A 16,966-nucleotide genomic window follows, 5' to 3' on the forward strand; every position below is an offset into this window, starting at 1 on the left:
AAATGCCTGCCACTATCACAACAAAGTTAAAATACGAAGGAACATAGTCTCACAATCTGTACCAGACATTTATCACCGCCATGACAATAACAATTAGTTTAGAAGTTTGGTAGGCCTCCCTGGACGGTCGATTATCCCACATCCAGGCATCTCTACGTAGACAGAACAGCACAATATAGGGACTAGGAAGAACATTTAAGTCTGGAGTGGAATTTGAAACCACGAACACCATATCCAAGCGATCAAGACACACACCCTACAATGACACATTAGATTAAAATACAAGGACTCTGAATGTGGATTAATTAAGTAGAGATATCACCGAACGAAATTGACACCTGCAAGGTGCAGCTGACATCCACTGTTTAGCCACGGTCTGATATGATTTGAATGCAATAGCTAATTGTAATGAGACTGGTACGCCCCTCAACTTCATAAATTCATCCAACGTTCAAATGGTAAATGACATTAATTTTATCTCCATTGTGAATTCAGACACTCGTCTTTAGAGGAATAACTTTGGCAACGCTGTTGAAAAGTAATATACATACGTTACAATAATGGGAGTAGGGTCTTAAAAAGTTACCACATATATGTTAAATAACGATGTACAGCTTCTCAAACTTATTATAGTTAATGCATTTTGAATGTATTTTCTCTGAAATTTCTTTCTTTCTTTGTAGAAAACGCTATAATATTATCGTTCGATCTAGGAGTGGGGGAAGCGAGGGGTTTCGCGTCGCTCAGACGCGCAACTAGTTGGAAGCCAAGCGCGTCAGTTTTGTAAAGTTCTCCAAGCGGTGGAGTTGTAAGTATTGTAAGTATTAAGTGTTCTAGGAATAACTTCTATTCAGGAAATAGTTTAGAGAAAGATGTGACATTCCAATCTCAGTGTCGTGTTATCACATCAGTGTTGGTAGATTAAGTAATTCTCGATGACTGCGTAGGCTAGCCAGTGAGTAACCGAACCCATACAGCGTAATGACGCGAAACTAAGTACTACAGAACTGTTTGTGACCGGGTGTAATTTTAGTTGAAGTATAATATTTTCTACGAATAACTTCCATTCGAGAAAAAGTGTGGTTGAGGTAAACAGATTAAACATGCCTCCGTCATTTTCTATCGATTACATAAAGGATGCATTAATGACAGGGTAATTTAATGGGAAACATTGCATTGTGATTTCTCTTACATTAGTTAAATTTTTGAAAATATTATGACGTAGAATTTGGTACGTTTGCGAGAGAGGGAGAGAGTCACGCGGCTCTTCCCTCCAAAACTAGCCCACGGGTGACGCCATTCGTATTGGAAGCTAGGGACGCACTGGCGCTACTAGCCGCCTAGCCTAATATCGAACGTGTAACATTCTCTTGTAAGTATATTAGCAAATAACTTCGTTTCAAGAAAATGTTTAAGGAAAGATGCATGTGATTCTAATCTCAATATCTGTGGCTTGTGTTGTACCACGGATCACATACAAGCGTTTGTATTTTTGCGACCTGTAGATAATACAGGTAAACGAGCGAAATTAAATTTTCAAACACGATAGTCATTGTCAAGTTCTAAGCAAAATTAGACTGTAGCTTGGCGTTGAAGCAGGATAAATATTGAGGGCCAAATATATATATTATCAGTGTTGCATATTTTCTATTTCACAAATGAGAAATCTCTGGGTAAAGTTGCTGTAAAAATTTTGGTGTTCGCATTACGCTGGCTGTGATATTGGTGATAAAGAAAGTTTTGAAGAATCTGGACGTCTGTTGACGGTAGAGATTGATTTCAAACCTGTGGTGGGATTAACAGGTTGACAAGATCCTATTTACAAATTCAAAGTACATATGAACAGGTAGGTTCGGTAGTAAAGTAATTAAATAAATGTTGGTTATATATAATAAGTCATTTGAGAAGTTCATATTAATTCCATTTTTTGTGTCAGTATTGGAGTACAGGCATTATCTTCACCTTGAGCAGTCATGGCAGTTGCTTGTGATCGATGACACTCTGGTAATACTGCTCTTGTTCACATGGATATTGAAAACGGTTTCCAGTGTCTGAAGATAAACACAAGTTCACTTGTGTGGATTTTTATATTTTAACATGCCACATGGTCATTTTCCAGGATCCTGTCTTTCTTCTGATGGGGGGGGGGGGGGGTGGATCTCCAGAAGATTTCATAATTGTGTCTTGGGGTAAAGATTAACAGCGAATGATATGAAATATCAAACTGACCACTTGTGTTCATGTAGTATTTGGGATTTAGAATTTATGAAAATATATCAGTCATGTTTTTCCATTGCAAGAGTCAATCTTAATATGTCTTTTAATTTCGTATTGCTGTATTGCCATGTTTCATAACTACCAAGGTTTTTTTAGAAAGAAATATTATGCTATATAACAGGTAATATTACATGGTAATATAAATTAATTTTTGCTTTCTTGCTTATTTTTAGATCTTACCAAAATGGCAAGAAAGGCATTGAAGGTAAGATTTTGTTTGATTTTTAAGTAAATGTTAAATAAAATTCAGTTACAAGTTTATGGATGTACTTTGGATGTGACTCTCGTTTCACATTAATGTGATTTGTTGAAGTAATGCTGTTATTAAAGGGCATTGTGTGTATAACTAAAACAATTGTCTCTCTTACATGTTAATTTCTGTGATTCGTTATTATTCATCATTGTCCAGTTTGGAAAATGTTTACCAGAGATTCTTCCTTTTTCTTATTTCTTCAGGATGCAAAGGACAATATAGAGAGAGTTTTGAATTCAGGAAAAGTGGCGGATCTGGCTGGCGAGGCCAAAAGGCAGTGTTCTGAAGCTGCGAAGGACTTACAGAAGGTTTTCGAAGGTATGTATTTTAGACAAATTTTCAGTTTATTAATATAAAGTTTTGAGACAGTCTTAAAATGTACAAGTATTTTTAAGACCCAAAAGAAATTTATGGGACTCGATGTAGATCAGAATTCTGAGACTGATCAGCAGTCAGATGCGTGAGTGGAAAAGTGTCTTGCAGTTTGTGAACTTCCTTTTCAGCACAGCTGATTTGTGTTTGAACTTTGTGTCTCTTCATGTCACACTGTAAATACTCAATAATTTTTAATTAGACTATTGTGTAGGTTGATTAGGGCCTAGGAGGATTTTAAGGCAAACAAAAACATGGAGGAGTCCTATGTAAATGATGCCATGTTTCATAACTAACAAGGTTTTTTTAGTAAGAAATATTATGCTATATAAATTAATTTTTGCTTTCTTGCTTATTTTTAGAACTTTCCAGAATGGAAGGGGAAACTCCACTTGAGGTAAGATTTTGTTTGGTTTTTAAGTAAAGCTTAAATAAAATTCAGTTACACGTTTATGAATGTACGTTGGATGTGACTCTCGTTTCACATTAATGTGATTTGTTGAACTAACGCTGTTATAAGGCGCATTGTGTGTGTATAACTGAAACAATTGTCTCTCTTACATGTTAATTTCTGTGATTCGTTATTATTAACATTGTCCAGGTTGGAAAATGTTTATCAGAGATTTTATTTGTTTTTATTATTTCTGCAGAAAGCAGTTTGGTGTGCAAACGAAGCACAAACGGCAGCAGATAAAGGATATTTGCATGAAGCATCGAAGATGTTTAAGCTTGCTGCACAATATTTGGAAAACCAAATGGAAGGTATGTATTTTAGACAAATTTGCAGTTTATTAATATAAGGTTTCGAGACAGTCTTAAAATGTACAAGAATTTTTAAGCCCCAAAAGAAATATAGGAAATGTACGCTCGCATGACTTGATGCTTGTGCACAGAGGCAACTTTAACTGTACTGTGGCACAGCGATTAGGGCGTAGGAGGATTTTAAGGCAAACAAAAACATGGCAGAGTCCTATGTAAATGATGCCATGTTTCATAACTAACAAGGTTTATTTTATTATGAAATATTATGCTATATAACAGGTAATTTTACATGTTAATATAAATTAATTTTTGCTTTCTTGCTTATTTGTAGAATATCCCAATCAGCAGCAAGCAGCTACTGCATTTGAGGTAAGATTTTGTTTGGTTTTTAAGTAAAGCTTAAATAAAATTCAGTTACACGTTTATGAATGTACGTTGGATGTGACTTTCGTTTCACATTAATGTGATTTGTTGAACTAACGCTGTTATAAGGCGCATTGTGTGTGTATAACTGAAACAATTGTCTCTCTTACATGTTAATTTCTGTGATTCGTTATTATTAACATTGTCCAGGTTGGAAAATGTTTACCAGAGATTTTATTTGTTTTTATTATTTCTGCAGAAAGCAGTTTGGTGTGCAGAGAGAGGAGAAACGGCAGCAGATGGAGGATATGTGCATGAAGCATTAAAGATGTGCGAAATGATTGACGAGATTTATGAAGAATCAGATGAAGGTATGTTGAGACAAATTTGCAGTTTATTCTGTGTCACTAAAATCTGTCTGAATAAAGAAGTGGTCACATTCCTTTCCTACTCTAAACTTATAAATCTCCTGTTTGGAGTACTCTAGTTAATCCCCAATGAATATGTGGTTATTACATCAAGTAACGCTCACATTTTGAAGTTATTCGGTACAAGCCATGTTTGGAGATAGCTTTTATCAATACATTTTTGTTATTATTTCCAGGAGAATTCAAATTTAAAATAGGCAACAACTTCCACGTATCTTTCTATGCACACATCTCATTTGGCACTACATAAGCAATGCCCGCAGTTGATGATTCATAAAACAGACCAATGACCATTTCTGATTCGATTCCAGGCAATTCATGCCTTGCGCAGACAAGACGCTTCACAATTTCCTGGGTTCTCTGTTGTTACTGACCTTCTGTTAGTGGTTGTAGGATCGTTAAGTTATAACATCTGGTTTTCAACATTTTAGCTTCGATAACTTTGCTTCCAGGTGAACAGGAAAGTAATAAGTACAAATGCAATACTTGTTTGTAGTGCAAATAGCAAAAAACTAATGAATGCTGCATAGGCCGCATTTCTTAGCTGGCTTTTTTTTTTTTACTATGTTCTTCTATTCCCCACATGATTAAATGCGCGGGGGAGGAGCATTATTATCTACTTTGTGGTTTTTATTTTTGCATATAGCATTTCACTTTAAGATATGAGCTGCCAACCAGGAAATATTATCAGAACTTTTTGTTTTCAGAATGAAGCTGCAGCCGCCGAGAAGGCTTAAAGGACAATAAAAACAATGAGATGTATGCCTGTGTACTTTATTTCTTGAAACACTGAATATAAATCATATATCCCATTCTGTCACTGTACCCATCTCCCCTAATTAGTTTGTAATTCCTGCAGTCAAAAACATTGCATGCAAGACATAAGGTTTTACTCACCGGAATAACGTCCCAGTAATAGACATGCTTTAAAAGACAGAAGAATAAAGCATGCTAAATTATATCACAGATGTAAGCACGTTCAATGCAAAGGAAAGACATTCCAAAATACATATATAATGTATGGCATACCAAATGACATTTTAAAAAACATAGGTTGTCCAAGAATGAGTGTAGACACTTTTAAAATTTTTATTGAGAAAATAAACAGAACTAGGAGCATACAGTCTTAACCCCATGAAACAGTAACTCACAACTTATCCTGTAAGATAGAATGGAAGAGGTGGGCTTGTTGCATGATCTGCAAGATCGCCGGAATTAACATCCATGGATTTATTCCTTTAGGGGTACACAAATGACCACGTGTACCGCACACGAGTCACTTGTTTGCAAGATGTGAAAAACTTCATCATCAAGTTTGTTGAAAGAATTACGCCTCAAATGTGTGGCAACACTTTCCAGGCTTTTGAATACCAGATGGATATTGTGCGAGCAACAAAGAGAGCTCAAGTCAAAATGCAGTGAAGTGGAGCAAGACGGTGAAAAAACTTCCTAAGTTGCTGTTTCATGTGGTGAGGACTGTACTCTCCCAGTTCTGTTTATTTTCTCAATAAAAATGTTTAAAGTGAGAACACTCATTCTGAGACTTCCTGTATATATGACACCAAGCTTACACACTAATCCAAAAAATTATCACAGTTCATTGTTTCTAGTTAAGGATTCAACACAAACATAAATAACCAACCAGACTCTTGCTGTGTGCTACCAGTATATCCTCAGAGAATACATTTGAAGACAACTGGTCAGCTGCATGATAAATTAAATCTTAATAACTAAAATGTACTAATTCTCCATTGATGCAGTGTTCCACATACAGTGAACAGTATGTTTAATGCAGGACACAAGAGTCAGCAAGATTATTTGCACAGATGCTGGCAGGAATAACCCTCTTTGATGTGTGTATAAGTGAATGGAAATCTTCTGCATGGCAAATGAGGCCTGTTTTATGGTTATTCAGAATCTAGTTACTGTATATACTAACTGGAATATTAACAACCATTTGAATAGATAGATAGAAGTTATAATAGATATGCATGCTCCTTCCATTCCCAAGTTACTGGGTTGTAGCGATGTACCGCGTTAAAATATTCCTTCCCATCGAAACCTCCAATCATGTAAATGAGATTATCCACACAGAGCATGATAGCCTCGGGATGCAGCATCAGTATCAGCAGAGAAGAACCATCTGCCTGCCCTAAAAACAAAAGTCAAATGATTAGCATTAATAACAGTGTATCTTATGGCCAAATTCAAAATATGTGATCTCATTATACAGAATATATACAATCAGAGTAATCACACAGCACGAAAGCATTTGTTACAGAGACGGCATTGGTCAGTCAGTACAGTGTATGAATGTGGACTCACAATCAGGGTTTGATCCCTGGCAGAAGCAGATTGGTTCTTTGACTCACCCAACGTCCTATCCAATGGGTGACTGGGGTCCTTTTCCCACAGGTAAACCACACTGACCACTGACCTCCAACATGATATGTAGAATCACAGCTTTACTTTACCCTCCTTGTGTCGTACATTTCCATTACATTCGTGGGCCAACCAAGGCTGCAGCCACCAACAACAAACAGGATTTCACAGGGTACACAAGGGCGAGTAAGAGGATTATTCAGATCATGATAAAATTCTTCTCCAGGCTCCAGCTCAGTTAGGTAAAGAGCTGCAGGGTACAAACTGTCCTGCAATTCCTGCAAAAAAGAAAAAAATTGTAATATTGACCATATTTAGAAGCAGAGGTCAAGAGTTCCCACCCGGCTTCTCTGGGAAGACCTTGTGATAAAAATGTGTTTTCTGCACTACATTCTTTTTTTGTTGTAAAATGCATATCTACAGCTAACTGCAATATAAGAATTCATTAATGGAATACAATAATTTCACAAGGACTCCTTCATAGTTTTCTTTACTATGACATACTTTAGATATGTTTCAGTCCCCTAGAAACAGTGCATGTTCTACCATACACGATACTTTATGTATCCTTAGTGCATATTAGTTTATTAGCAATGTTTTCAGGAGAATTTATTAATTGTGTTTAAATGCTTATAAAATTTAACAAGTTAGGAAATGTGTGCATTGTGCAACAATTCTGGTGCATTAACTCTGTTACTGTTTCTCGATATTCACTCATGAGTGCCAACTTTTAATGTTCTTTTGTTGCTGCCTTATAAACAGAAGCAGCAGAAAATTGACCTTGATAAGAACAGATGTTAGTCTGATGTCATGGAAAGGAGAAAATTCAGTTTCTACCTCAAATAAAACACGGCACCACTACAAACGTCAACTAGTTAAAGAATGTTACATCATAATAAGAGAGCCAATTTTTTATTTTGAGTTCTATATGAACTTTTTTAAAATGGACAGCAGTCTTGAACTGATATCACTATATATTTTCACTAGAAATTTTCTGTTTTCGACAACTAGCTGAAGAAATTTGAATAACTAACTAACTCAGTGGTAAAATAAATGTAAAACAATGATTAATTTTCTTATCACTATCTAATAAGTGTCCCATTTTGAAGTTTTAAAATCTTGAAAGTCTATAATTTTAATGACATCCAATGAAAACATACCGGACTGGCAACAGCAAGTTCATTGTTGATCACATTATCATTTAAAACGATGAAATTCATCAGTCCATATCACACACAAGGAATTAAAGTTCTGAGGCACTGTTCTCGAGCCTGCAGGTCGGCTTTTGTCCATTTGTTCACTGCATTAAACACAAATTTTTCACTGCTCACGTTTAGTTCATCACGTAAGATATTCTGTTGCTCTTGTACTGCCAAGTCTATGAACTCAGAACTCTGATGGAGGACTTTCAAAAACTTGTGACATACTATATTTGTGTCCTTGTCCTTCTAGGTCATGACAAAAATAGTGTCTTGCAAATTTAAAAATCCCAAGACAATTCTCAGGTTCAAGTTCTTCCAACAAATACTGGCAACACAGCTGCACCACACCAAGCAATTCATACTGATCTGCTACAGGCAAGAACTGTTCAACATTTAGTGAATTCACATTGCATCACTCTGTGTAAGCATAATCCAACAAGAGTTCAAGTATGTAACCTGAAATATCCACATTTACCTCACTTCTTTCAGGTTTACCTCCTTCCAGACTGTTGGTAAATACAGCTTTAAAATATGGACTTACACATGATAAAATTACTCTGTGCACATATAATGTTTTCCCATCATTACTGTGTAATGATGATTTTCCAGTAGTGAAAATGTCTTCTTTAACACACAGGATTTCCTGCACAGGTGGTGTGGAAGACCTTGTGTTTTGGGAATCTGGGTTAACACTGTATGGGGTAAAACAATGACTATAAACTTAGATATCATGAACCATTAATTATATTCACTACACACAAACATACTTTCTATTTATGACGTTAAAAATTGGTATTCTATTTACAATATAATCTCATTATCTATTTATTGGATTTGACATTGAATATGACCCCATTTCCTTGGTTGATGACTAATTATATGTTATCTTATGACAGGATAGGCCACATATTATAAATTCTTTGTTGCACAAACTCCTGGGACTAAAATGGTTGTACACAAACTATTTAAGCCAGGCCTCCCAATCACAAGATAACATCTGGTTAGCCAACAACCAATTGAAAACACAGTTTCAAGATGTAATGCAAGGCACCAGGATCCTTTTAACGACCAATTCTGACAGAAACATGCATTATAAATAGAATTAAATTAAATCCGTGGCGTAGCAGCTCCAGAGACCCACAGCCGACTAACCTGATTGCTGGCCTTACGTTCACATGCCAAATCAGAGGTGAACGATCATCCAACCAGTTATATGGTTACGTGTGGTCAGCACGACGAACCCTCAGCCATTGCTAGCTTTCCTGACCGGATTACGCCACCCATTGTAGTCCCCCAATTTCCTCACGATGCTGGGTTGGCACCGGTCGAAAATCTCATGAGAAATTTTTCCCAGAGGCTCGAAACAGCGCTCATTCCGTATCGCCGGTCCGAAGCATGACGCCTCAGACCACGCGGGACATTATAAATAGAATGCATATTTTTAACATTCAAAGTAAAAAAAGTAATTTTTCTTGTCCAATGATCAACCAAACTAAATAAATCATTTATATGCAACTCGCACAAGCTTCTTTTGTGCCACTCCATAAATTGGAAATTCAAAGGCAGTTAAATGGTGTTATAAAAGGGCAAAATAAATGTAGCATGGTTACAACAAAGAAAATAATTCAGAAATATAATGTGTTAAAAATGGAAGAAAAATGTTTAACATGGAAACTCTTTTACAAAGCCAGCAGAGGTTATGTTTTACCAAAAACACCCCCTGCGTGTGCTGCATAGAAAATATGCTACACGTGTCACTTTGATACTCTCGTCAAATTCCTGGTCTACATTTCCACAAATATGTATTGCTCATAGCACTTTAAAACAAAAAGGACCAAGCTTTGCCTCATAGAATCTTTATGCACCTGTTCAGACATCCTGAAAAGTAATGTTCTAATACTTAAGATTAATTAATTGCAAAGAATTTGGAAACAAATGGTCATGGCCTATCTTACCATTTTCCTGGAGAGATTGAAGAAAACCATAAACCCCTCTGCCAGGACAGGTCTCCAGGCTGCTAATTGAAGCTAGAACCACCCAAATACAAACCAAAAGTGCTAACCACTCGGCCACTACGTTTGATCCAGTTTAGTAAGTAAAACAACACTAATTTATAACAGAAAAACATACAAATGGATAAAATAGGGGGGGGGGGAACTTCTCACAAGACAAAGCCTGGCAGAAATGCCACATGAAGACATTAGTGAGCACCGACTTTGTATGGCTGCTGAAGATAAAAAGAGTAAAATCAATGTGACCAGAAACATATTTAATTAAAGTTTAATATCCATTACAGAAGTCCATCAATTTAATAAACAGAACTTTCTGCAAAACTGTAATAAACCAAGCATGACAAACATATTCATTCTCAGAAATACTTGTTGATAAATTCTCATTTTATTTCAAAACCTGTGAAATATTGGGCCAAGAAAACATTCACAAAATGTCAGGGTTCAGTCAGCAGTCACCACACAAAAATGCGCTAGTCGCTGCCAAGTCAGCAGCAGTGATAAGAGGAAGTCATGTCATTCCTTTGTAATAAACAAGGATAATTTTACAGCATCCAGTGCTTCTGTATGCAAAGTGTGGTGAAAAATCATGAGATAGTTTTTTTTGAGGTGTAAGTTCCCCACATAAACAGTACCTGGAATCTTCAATAAGGTAAGAACAAAGAACCCTCGTCACATTAACAGAACTTCGCGTACGAGGACTGCCTGTGATTCAGATTTTATTTTGTGTTCAAATATTCATTGAAATAAAATCAAGCTTCACTGAAAAAATTAAAACCCACAATCAAATTCACCATCATGAACTAATTTAAAAATACAATTAAAGAAAGTAAGTGTCGCTACTGAATTACCATGGCTGCAAAGAGCACAAACTTTGGTTTTGTCTGGCCATAGCTTTGAAACTACCAATCTCTTTTGATAATACCATTTCTTGAGGATGATGTTTAAAAGACTTAAAATGCAAATGACAAAGTTAAGCCAAGATAATGCGCAAACTTACCTTCCATTAATACTCTATTATATCAATACTTGGTTTCATAATTGTTAACTCATCAGTTGTTCCACATAATGACCTCACTGATTTTACCATCTTAAGAGGTATTTGTTATGTAATATTCAAAGTTGCCTTTATTTGTAATTTGTCTTAGGTCACTGATGCTTGCAATTTATGTTAATTTTTAAAATTAAGGGACCATATTTCTTAATCAGAATTACAGGCAAAACAGTTGTGTATGTGTGTGTGTGTGTGTGTGCGCATGCATGCACATGGTTCTTTGGAAAGTCAATAAGATGATAAGAGGATTGTGGTCTTCGCAATGATGATGCTGTGTAGTCTTCAGGGTAGGGGGCAAGTTCCACCAAAAATATTTCTAACCATTTACAAAATGACATGGCATTATAACCTGGAAGACAATAGTCAAAATGTTCAGTCATGAAAACCACAACTCTCATGGAAATGAGTCATATAGTTACATAGTTTTTTGTAAGAACTGAATTTAATTTATTTCTGAATTTGTGTGATAAGTAATTCAACAGAGATTTTAAATCTTGTTAAGTGGAGTACATTTCACTAGTAAGCCTATGACTTACATGTTCACAATTCTTAAAGTGGAATTAAATGGGCCAAGATGCCACATGCTTCTTGCAAGGGCCTTCTATATATTACTGTTTTCTACTGGCAGCATGTTTCTTTCTGCCTTTTGAGGCAGCTGGCTGAATCACATTTACCAACATCCATACATACATAGGATGAGTAAACACACGATAAAAACCTCTGCACTCTTCGTCATCAAGGGCCCTTTCACACGAGGCTCGGTGAGCTGCAGATCAAGCCAGTCTAGCCACGCATTTATACGGGAGAGTCACATTGTGGGGAGGAAAAAACTCCAGTAAGTTGTTTGTAATAGGTACTATTAAGTAAGATTTGAGGTTTTCACAGTGGTGAGTACGAAGATTTGTCTTCTGGGTTGTTGCGCTGTGTAGTCTGGTAGATATTTACCGTTTCAGAGGTTATACTGCCTCCGTCATCAGGGCGATGAGTATGAAGATTTGTCTTCTGGGTTGTTGCGCTGTGTAATCTGGTCGATGTTAACCAACGTTTCAGAGATCATACTGCCTCCATCATCAGGGGAACTATTAAGTTGGTATGTGCAGTGGAGGGTCATGAGAGCCAAATTGTGAATTGTGAAAGCAGCCTAATCCTGCAGTTAAAAATGGTCTACCACCTCGTGTTTGGTACTCTCACAGTAGGACAGCTTTGCCTGTAACTTCTGTATTCCCAATATGTGTATTGTCTTTATGGTGTGAGAAGAATGGAGGTGGTTGCACGTGTTTTGGGATTGAGCGTAGTTATTAGCTTTCACAGTAGTAATGTTGAACCTTCTGATTCATTCTACAGTTACTTCACCTTACACAAGTTGAACTATTTTTCTGGGTTCAAAGCAACTCTAATTTCTTTTTGTATGTACATCTCATTATTTAGTATTTTCGAAAGCAAACACAACAGTAAATGTCTAAATTTTTAATAAGCATTTTCAGTATTATTTACCTGATTTTATCATGCACCTAATCAAATGTGTTGTAATTTTTGCATCAGAACTTATAAATTAAAATAAATTTTGTGCCAGTTTTGTTATGGATACTGTTCTGAAATGGTTACTTTTGTTCTTTTGCCAGAACCATCAACCAAGGAGCTGCACCAACTGGCAATCCAGTTCAAGATTCAAATTCAAAAAGTGATTGACTTGTGGCAGCTTCTAGACCTGTAAATGCTGAAACTGAACCTACTGTCTAAAGTGCTGCTCTGTGTCTTAGATGTAAGTGAGGCAACAACCCAAGAATGGGCTAGGTGGGACCTGGAGAACCTCATAAGAAGATATCTGTAGTTCACAAAATGGTTAAATAACCATCTGTGATCGCACCGACTAACCATAAAAATACCAAAAGAGAGAAGAATGCCATTAACCATTTAAAGCTGGATGGCAACTTATATGTACCATCTGCTACAGTGGTCAGTAACACTGCACTTTGTATTTCTTACCTTTGTATTATTTTCAGTGTAATCAGCTGTTACTTCCTTAAACATCATTAACCAGGTGATGTTTATAATATTAAAATGTTTTTTTTAGCACAGACTAAATTCCTAAATATTATTTACAGTAGCTTCAGCTTCAGAGGGTTAATAATTAACTTAGACATGATACTCTAATGTTTAGTTGGTGTTTTCAAGGGTTATAAAAATACTTTAACCTTTATCAGCCGTGTGTCACAACACACAACAATGTGTACATGGTCCAGCTGTCTCTGACACAGTAAGAGTGCTCACATATTGCTTTATTTTTATTAATTTGTAAGCAGCTATGGCACTTCATCCACTGACTTCTGTTATGCTTTTTGCTGTAAGTTGTTTAGAAACATCAATCCTAGGTGTGCCTTCATACATAAAAGAGCGATTTGTAGTCACATCACACACACACACATCCAGGTCTTGTCAGCTCTGACAAGTGGCACCAGGTGGAGTCAGAAGGAATATGTACTGGCAAAATACCGTAATAAGAACAGGATGATGGAAAAGTCACACGACCCATATTAAAATACAATGTGATTGAAACCTTTGTATACAACTGTAAGACAGCATGGTGCAGCAACCCAGGAGATCACTGTCTGAACTTACATCCCTGAAAATCTAAAATTTTACTGTTCCTAATTGCAGTTCATTCTCTTTCTCCATTAACATATTATCAGTATACTTCATACTTGAAAGTTGTGGTAGGTAAATCTCAAATGTATTTCTTTGTAACCAGTTTGCACTTATATTGTATAGTATTGTATTAATGTTTTTTTCCCAAAGGTATGTGCAGTAAATTTCATCTTCCTTCTTCTTACTGTGGTGGCACTGACGTTTGGTAGCAAGACAAACACGCCTGTGTGTCATGTTGTGTCAATTCTGGTCTCAGTTCTGCTGCTGATCAAGATGATCTGTCAGATCAACTACTTTGTGCATTCAAACTATGCTGTGAACTGTACAGTAAGTTGAGGTTCTAAAATGGGTAATAAAGTAAATATTCTCTCAGGATCTTTTATGAAACGTGTAATTGATTGTTTAGTGCTATAATTGTCATGAATGAAGCTTATGCAAAGAAAGATGTAATTATCAACTGAAAAGTGTAGGTGGCAGTCTGTGGAATGTTACACCACGTAGTCTGGTGGATATCAACTGAAGATCACCCTGATGCAGTAAGCTCATCTGAAATACGAGGCGCGTCCTCAAAGTAAGTTTCCCTGGGGCCGTTTACAGAAACAAAACACAATTTCATGGAAATATTTATTGCAACAGATACAGCAAGTATCCAGCTATTTTTCAACATATTCGCCACCGGAATTGAGACATTGGTCATACCGTGGGACCAACTTTTGAATACCTGTGTCTGCCGCCTGGGATTGGAACCACTGTGTGACAACCATCTCCGCCTCTCTGTCATTCTCAAAACGCTGACTGGACAGGAATTTCTTGAGGTGTAGGAAAAGATGGAAATCACTGGGAGCGAGGTCCGGGCTGTAGGGTGAATGATTAAACACCTCCCAGCTGAACTCCTGCAGGAGACTTGCTGTCCGTCGAGCCGTGTGCGGCCTAGCGTTATCACTGACCGCACTTCATAGTCGGCGGGAGCTGGAATAAGAACCTCCATCTTCAACAGCTGCAACAATGCTACTGTGAGAACGCGGGAGGTGCCGTTAGTGCATGCGCCATGCTACGTCATTGCTCTATCACGTACGCACAGTCGCTTCGCGCAATATAAGGTTTGCTAGCTGTGGGACGAGTGGGAAACTTACTTTGAGGACGCGCCTCGTATCTGCCAGATCATATGGCGTAACATTCCAGAAGACAGCTACCTTTATATTTGTTGCTGTGATATCAGATTTCAAGTGAAATATGAATCAGAACTCAATTAATTCAAGAAGCACCATATTAAGTTTTTGTTCATGAATATAAACACTTATTTTTGTATGACTAAATTATTCATTATCTGATAATATAAATGTCTCCACTGTAACATATCATTATTTCATCTATCTTGCACCATATATTTTGCATTACAGTATAGCTTCTATCATGCACTTGATGATTGCAATATTTTTTCACATTTAGTCATTTGGCTCATGTTTAAACCATTGTTTACCTAGCAGAGTAGAAAGTGTTAATATCAGATTATCATAGCTGTATCTACTGTAGTAAGATATAAGGTGAAGGAAAAGTTCTCATATTTATAAGACTGTGCCATGAAGATGTTTAGGGGACAAATATTCTTAATATCTGCCATAATTCTAGTTAAAGATAATGGACTGCCACTTTACATGGAAGAGTATTTCTATTTTTCAAACTTCTGTATAAAGAGCTGGTGTAGCTCAGTCAGTATAGTGACTGGCTACGGACTAGACGAGGTTCAATCCCCGATGGGGGCAGAGTACTTTTTTCTAACCTCTGTGACCAGAGTGGTTCTGAATCCCACCCAGCCTCATATCCAATGGGTAACGGGGTCCTTTCCCGGCGGTAAAGCACGGCCGGGACATGATGCTGACCACTCACCTCTATCTGGTGCCGAGGTCAAGAAAGAGTAGGAGCTATACCTCTCCTCCCCCCAAGTGCCCGCATAGGCATGTAGCGGGGCGCTTTACTTTAGCAGCCCATAAAGATCAGAAGCCGACAGATCGGGCAATGTGATGGCCAAGAAATGTTGCCATAGTGGGAAATTATTCAATGTTCGAACATATTCTTTAAACTGCTGAGTAGGATGTCCTGTAACTACATCTTGTTGGAACCAAACAGCAGTATGGTCAAAGTCATTACAGCGCAACTCTGAAAATAACAACTCACTTGCCATATGCGATCAATGGAGGCTCATGCCCTTTAAATGTTTCCTGGTGCCTGCACAGTTCTGACACTGCCTCCAGTTTTTCTGTTTCTTGCAGAAGCTGTGGTTTCAAATGTCTCTACAAGCTCTGTACGGTGTTCTGATGAGGGACCTTCCCATGTCTTTCAATGTCAATATTCCATCTGAATATTTGTTCTGTTGCTATCACAGTCTTTAATATTTAAAATGTCTGTACAGGGAATGCACAGTGCATAGCCAATCACTGACTCATATTTACTAAAATGTCCCTAGCCGATCATAATAGTGCACTCGGTTTCATCACCTCCCTGGGGCCACCACAGTACTACGTGAATCAAAATGATGAATGAATGCTGCCCCATTCTGTATAGTCATTCTAGTTTGGCACATACAAATTTTAGGACTATTCCTAAGGTGCTTTTAAAATGAACTAGTATCGTACTCACAGGATATTACATGTATGCAATAAAACAGGTTGACAAATCAAATACCAACTTAATAAATCCTTTACATGTAAACAAAGAACTTGAAAAACTGCAGGAGCAATTCACCGAAATTTTTTTCAAAGGTCTCCTCAAGAGATGTATGCCAGTCTTGGTGGATGCCACATCCTTTCTCTGCCGGACTCGGCCTCTATCTGACCCAGTTGCTGACTGCCTCGGTGTCTGCACCAACCGGCCTCTGCAGGTCCTTGTCTACCTCACGTGATATCTGCCACACCTGAGACGGCACGTTAGAGCCGTGTCATACAGAGACCGGTCCCTGCAGGGCCCGAGTCGGGCACAGACCGCATTCGTCAGAGACACAGTACATGAGAAACAGTCCGAGAGACCGGTTCTGCAAGGCATCAGGTGGTGGAATTTTGAAAAATGTCAAAAAATCAAAAATCCTGTAAATTGTCCAAGCGCAAAAAAATACCTTCAATACTTTTTCAAAAATATTTGGTTTTTGTGCGCTTTTCAGACAATTTCCAGCATTTTTTTATTTTTTGAAAATTTTCAATGTTTTTTTCAAAAGTCTCCTCAAG

At 37.3% G+C, this 16,966-nt stretch overlaps 2 protein-coding genes and 1 long non-coding RNA gene across 12 annotated transcripts; 2 read left to right on the plus strand and 1 right to left on the minus strand.

Annotated features, from left to right (window-relative positions):
- Positions 1-708: 708 nt before the first annotated feature.
- Positions 709-5,217, plus strand: LOC110840017 (uncharacterized). Of its 4 annotated transcripts, none has more exons than XM_087353337.1 (8): positions 709-817; positions 2,451-2,482; positions 2,734-2,848; positions 3,265-3,299; positions 3,553-3,664; positions 3,996-4,033; positions 4,287-4,398; positions 5,163-5,217. In XM_087353337.1, the coding sequence occupies exons 2-8, from the start codon at positions 2,462-2,464 to the stop codon at positions 5,165-5,167; spliced, it is 438 nt and encodes a 145-aa protein (XP_087209463.1). In that variant the 5' UTR covers positions 709-817; positions 2,451-2,461; the 3' UTR covers positions 5,168-5,217. The 4 variants fall into 4 exon arrangements, with proteins under 4 accessions (XP_087209463.1, XP_087209464.1, XP_087209465.1 ...); XM_087353338.1 differs by having other exon boundaries at positions 710-808; XM_087353339.1 differs by having other exon boundaries at positions 776-1,372.
- LOC147872960 (kelch-like protein 10) lies at positions 5,214-9,331 on the minus strand. Of its 7 annotated transcripts, none has more exons than XR_015536315.1 (4): positions 9,192-9,331; positions 8,581-8,731; positions 6,828-7,115; positions 5,214-6,607 (listed from the first exon to the last, which is right to left on the minus strand). XR_015536315.1 is itself a non-coding variant. In XM_087353354.1 (3 exons), exons 1-3 carry the CDS (start codon positions 8,055-8,057, stop codon positions 6,581-6,583), a joined length of 273 nt encoding a protein of 90 aa, XP_087209480.1. In that variant the 5' UTR covers positions 8,058-8,445; the 3' UTR covers positions 5,214-6,580. The 7 variants fall into 7 exon arrangements, 1 of the variants encoding a protein (XP_087209480.1); XR_015536316.1 differs by lacking the exon at positions 9,192-9,331 and adding an exon at positions 9,091-9,177; XR_015536317.1 differs by lacking the exon at positions 8,581-8,731 and having other exon boundaries at positions 9,192-9,306.
- A 129-nt stretch (positions 9,332-9,460) lies between these two features.
- On the plus strand, positions 9,461-14,123 carry LOC147872961 (uncharacterized). The gene is made up of 4 exons (XR_015536341.1): positions 9,461-10,130; positions 11,731-11,937; positions 12,056-12,192; positions 12,725-14,123. It is a non-coding gene; the product is annotated as an uncharacterized LOC147872961 (long non-coding RNA).
- Positions 14,124-16,966: the final 2,843 nt, after the last annotated feature.

The sequence above is a fragment of the Zootermopsis nevadensis genome, unplaced genomic scaffold (genome assembly GCF_977971745.1).
Source record: "Zootermopsis nevadensis isolate Lab colony 2312 unplaced genomic scaffold, Znev_1.0 Znev_ptg000022l, whole genome shotgun sequence".
Taxonomy (NCBI): domain Eukaryota; kingdom Metazoa; phylum Arthropoda; class Insecta; order Blattodea; family Termopsidae; genus Zootermopsis; species Zootermopsis nevadensis.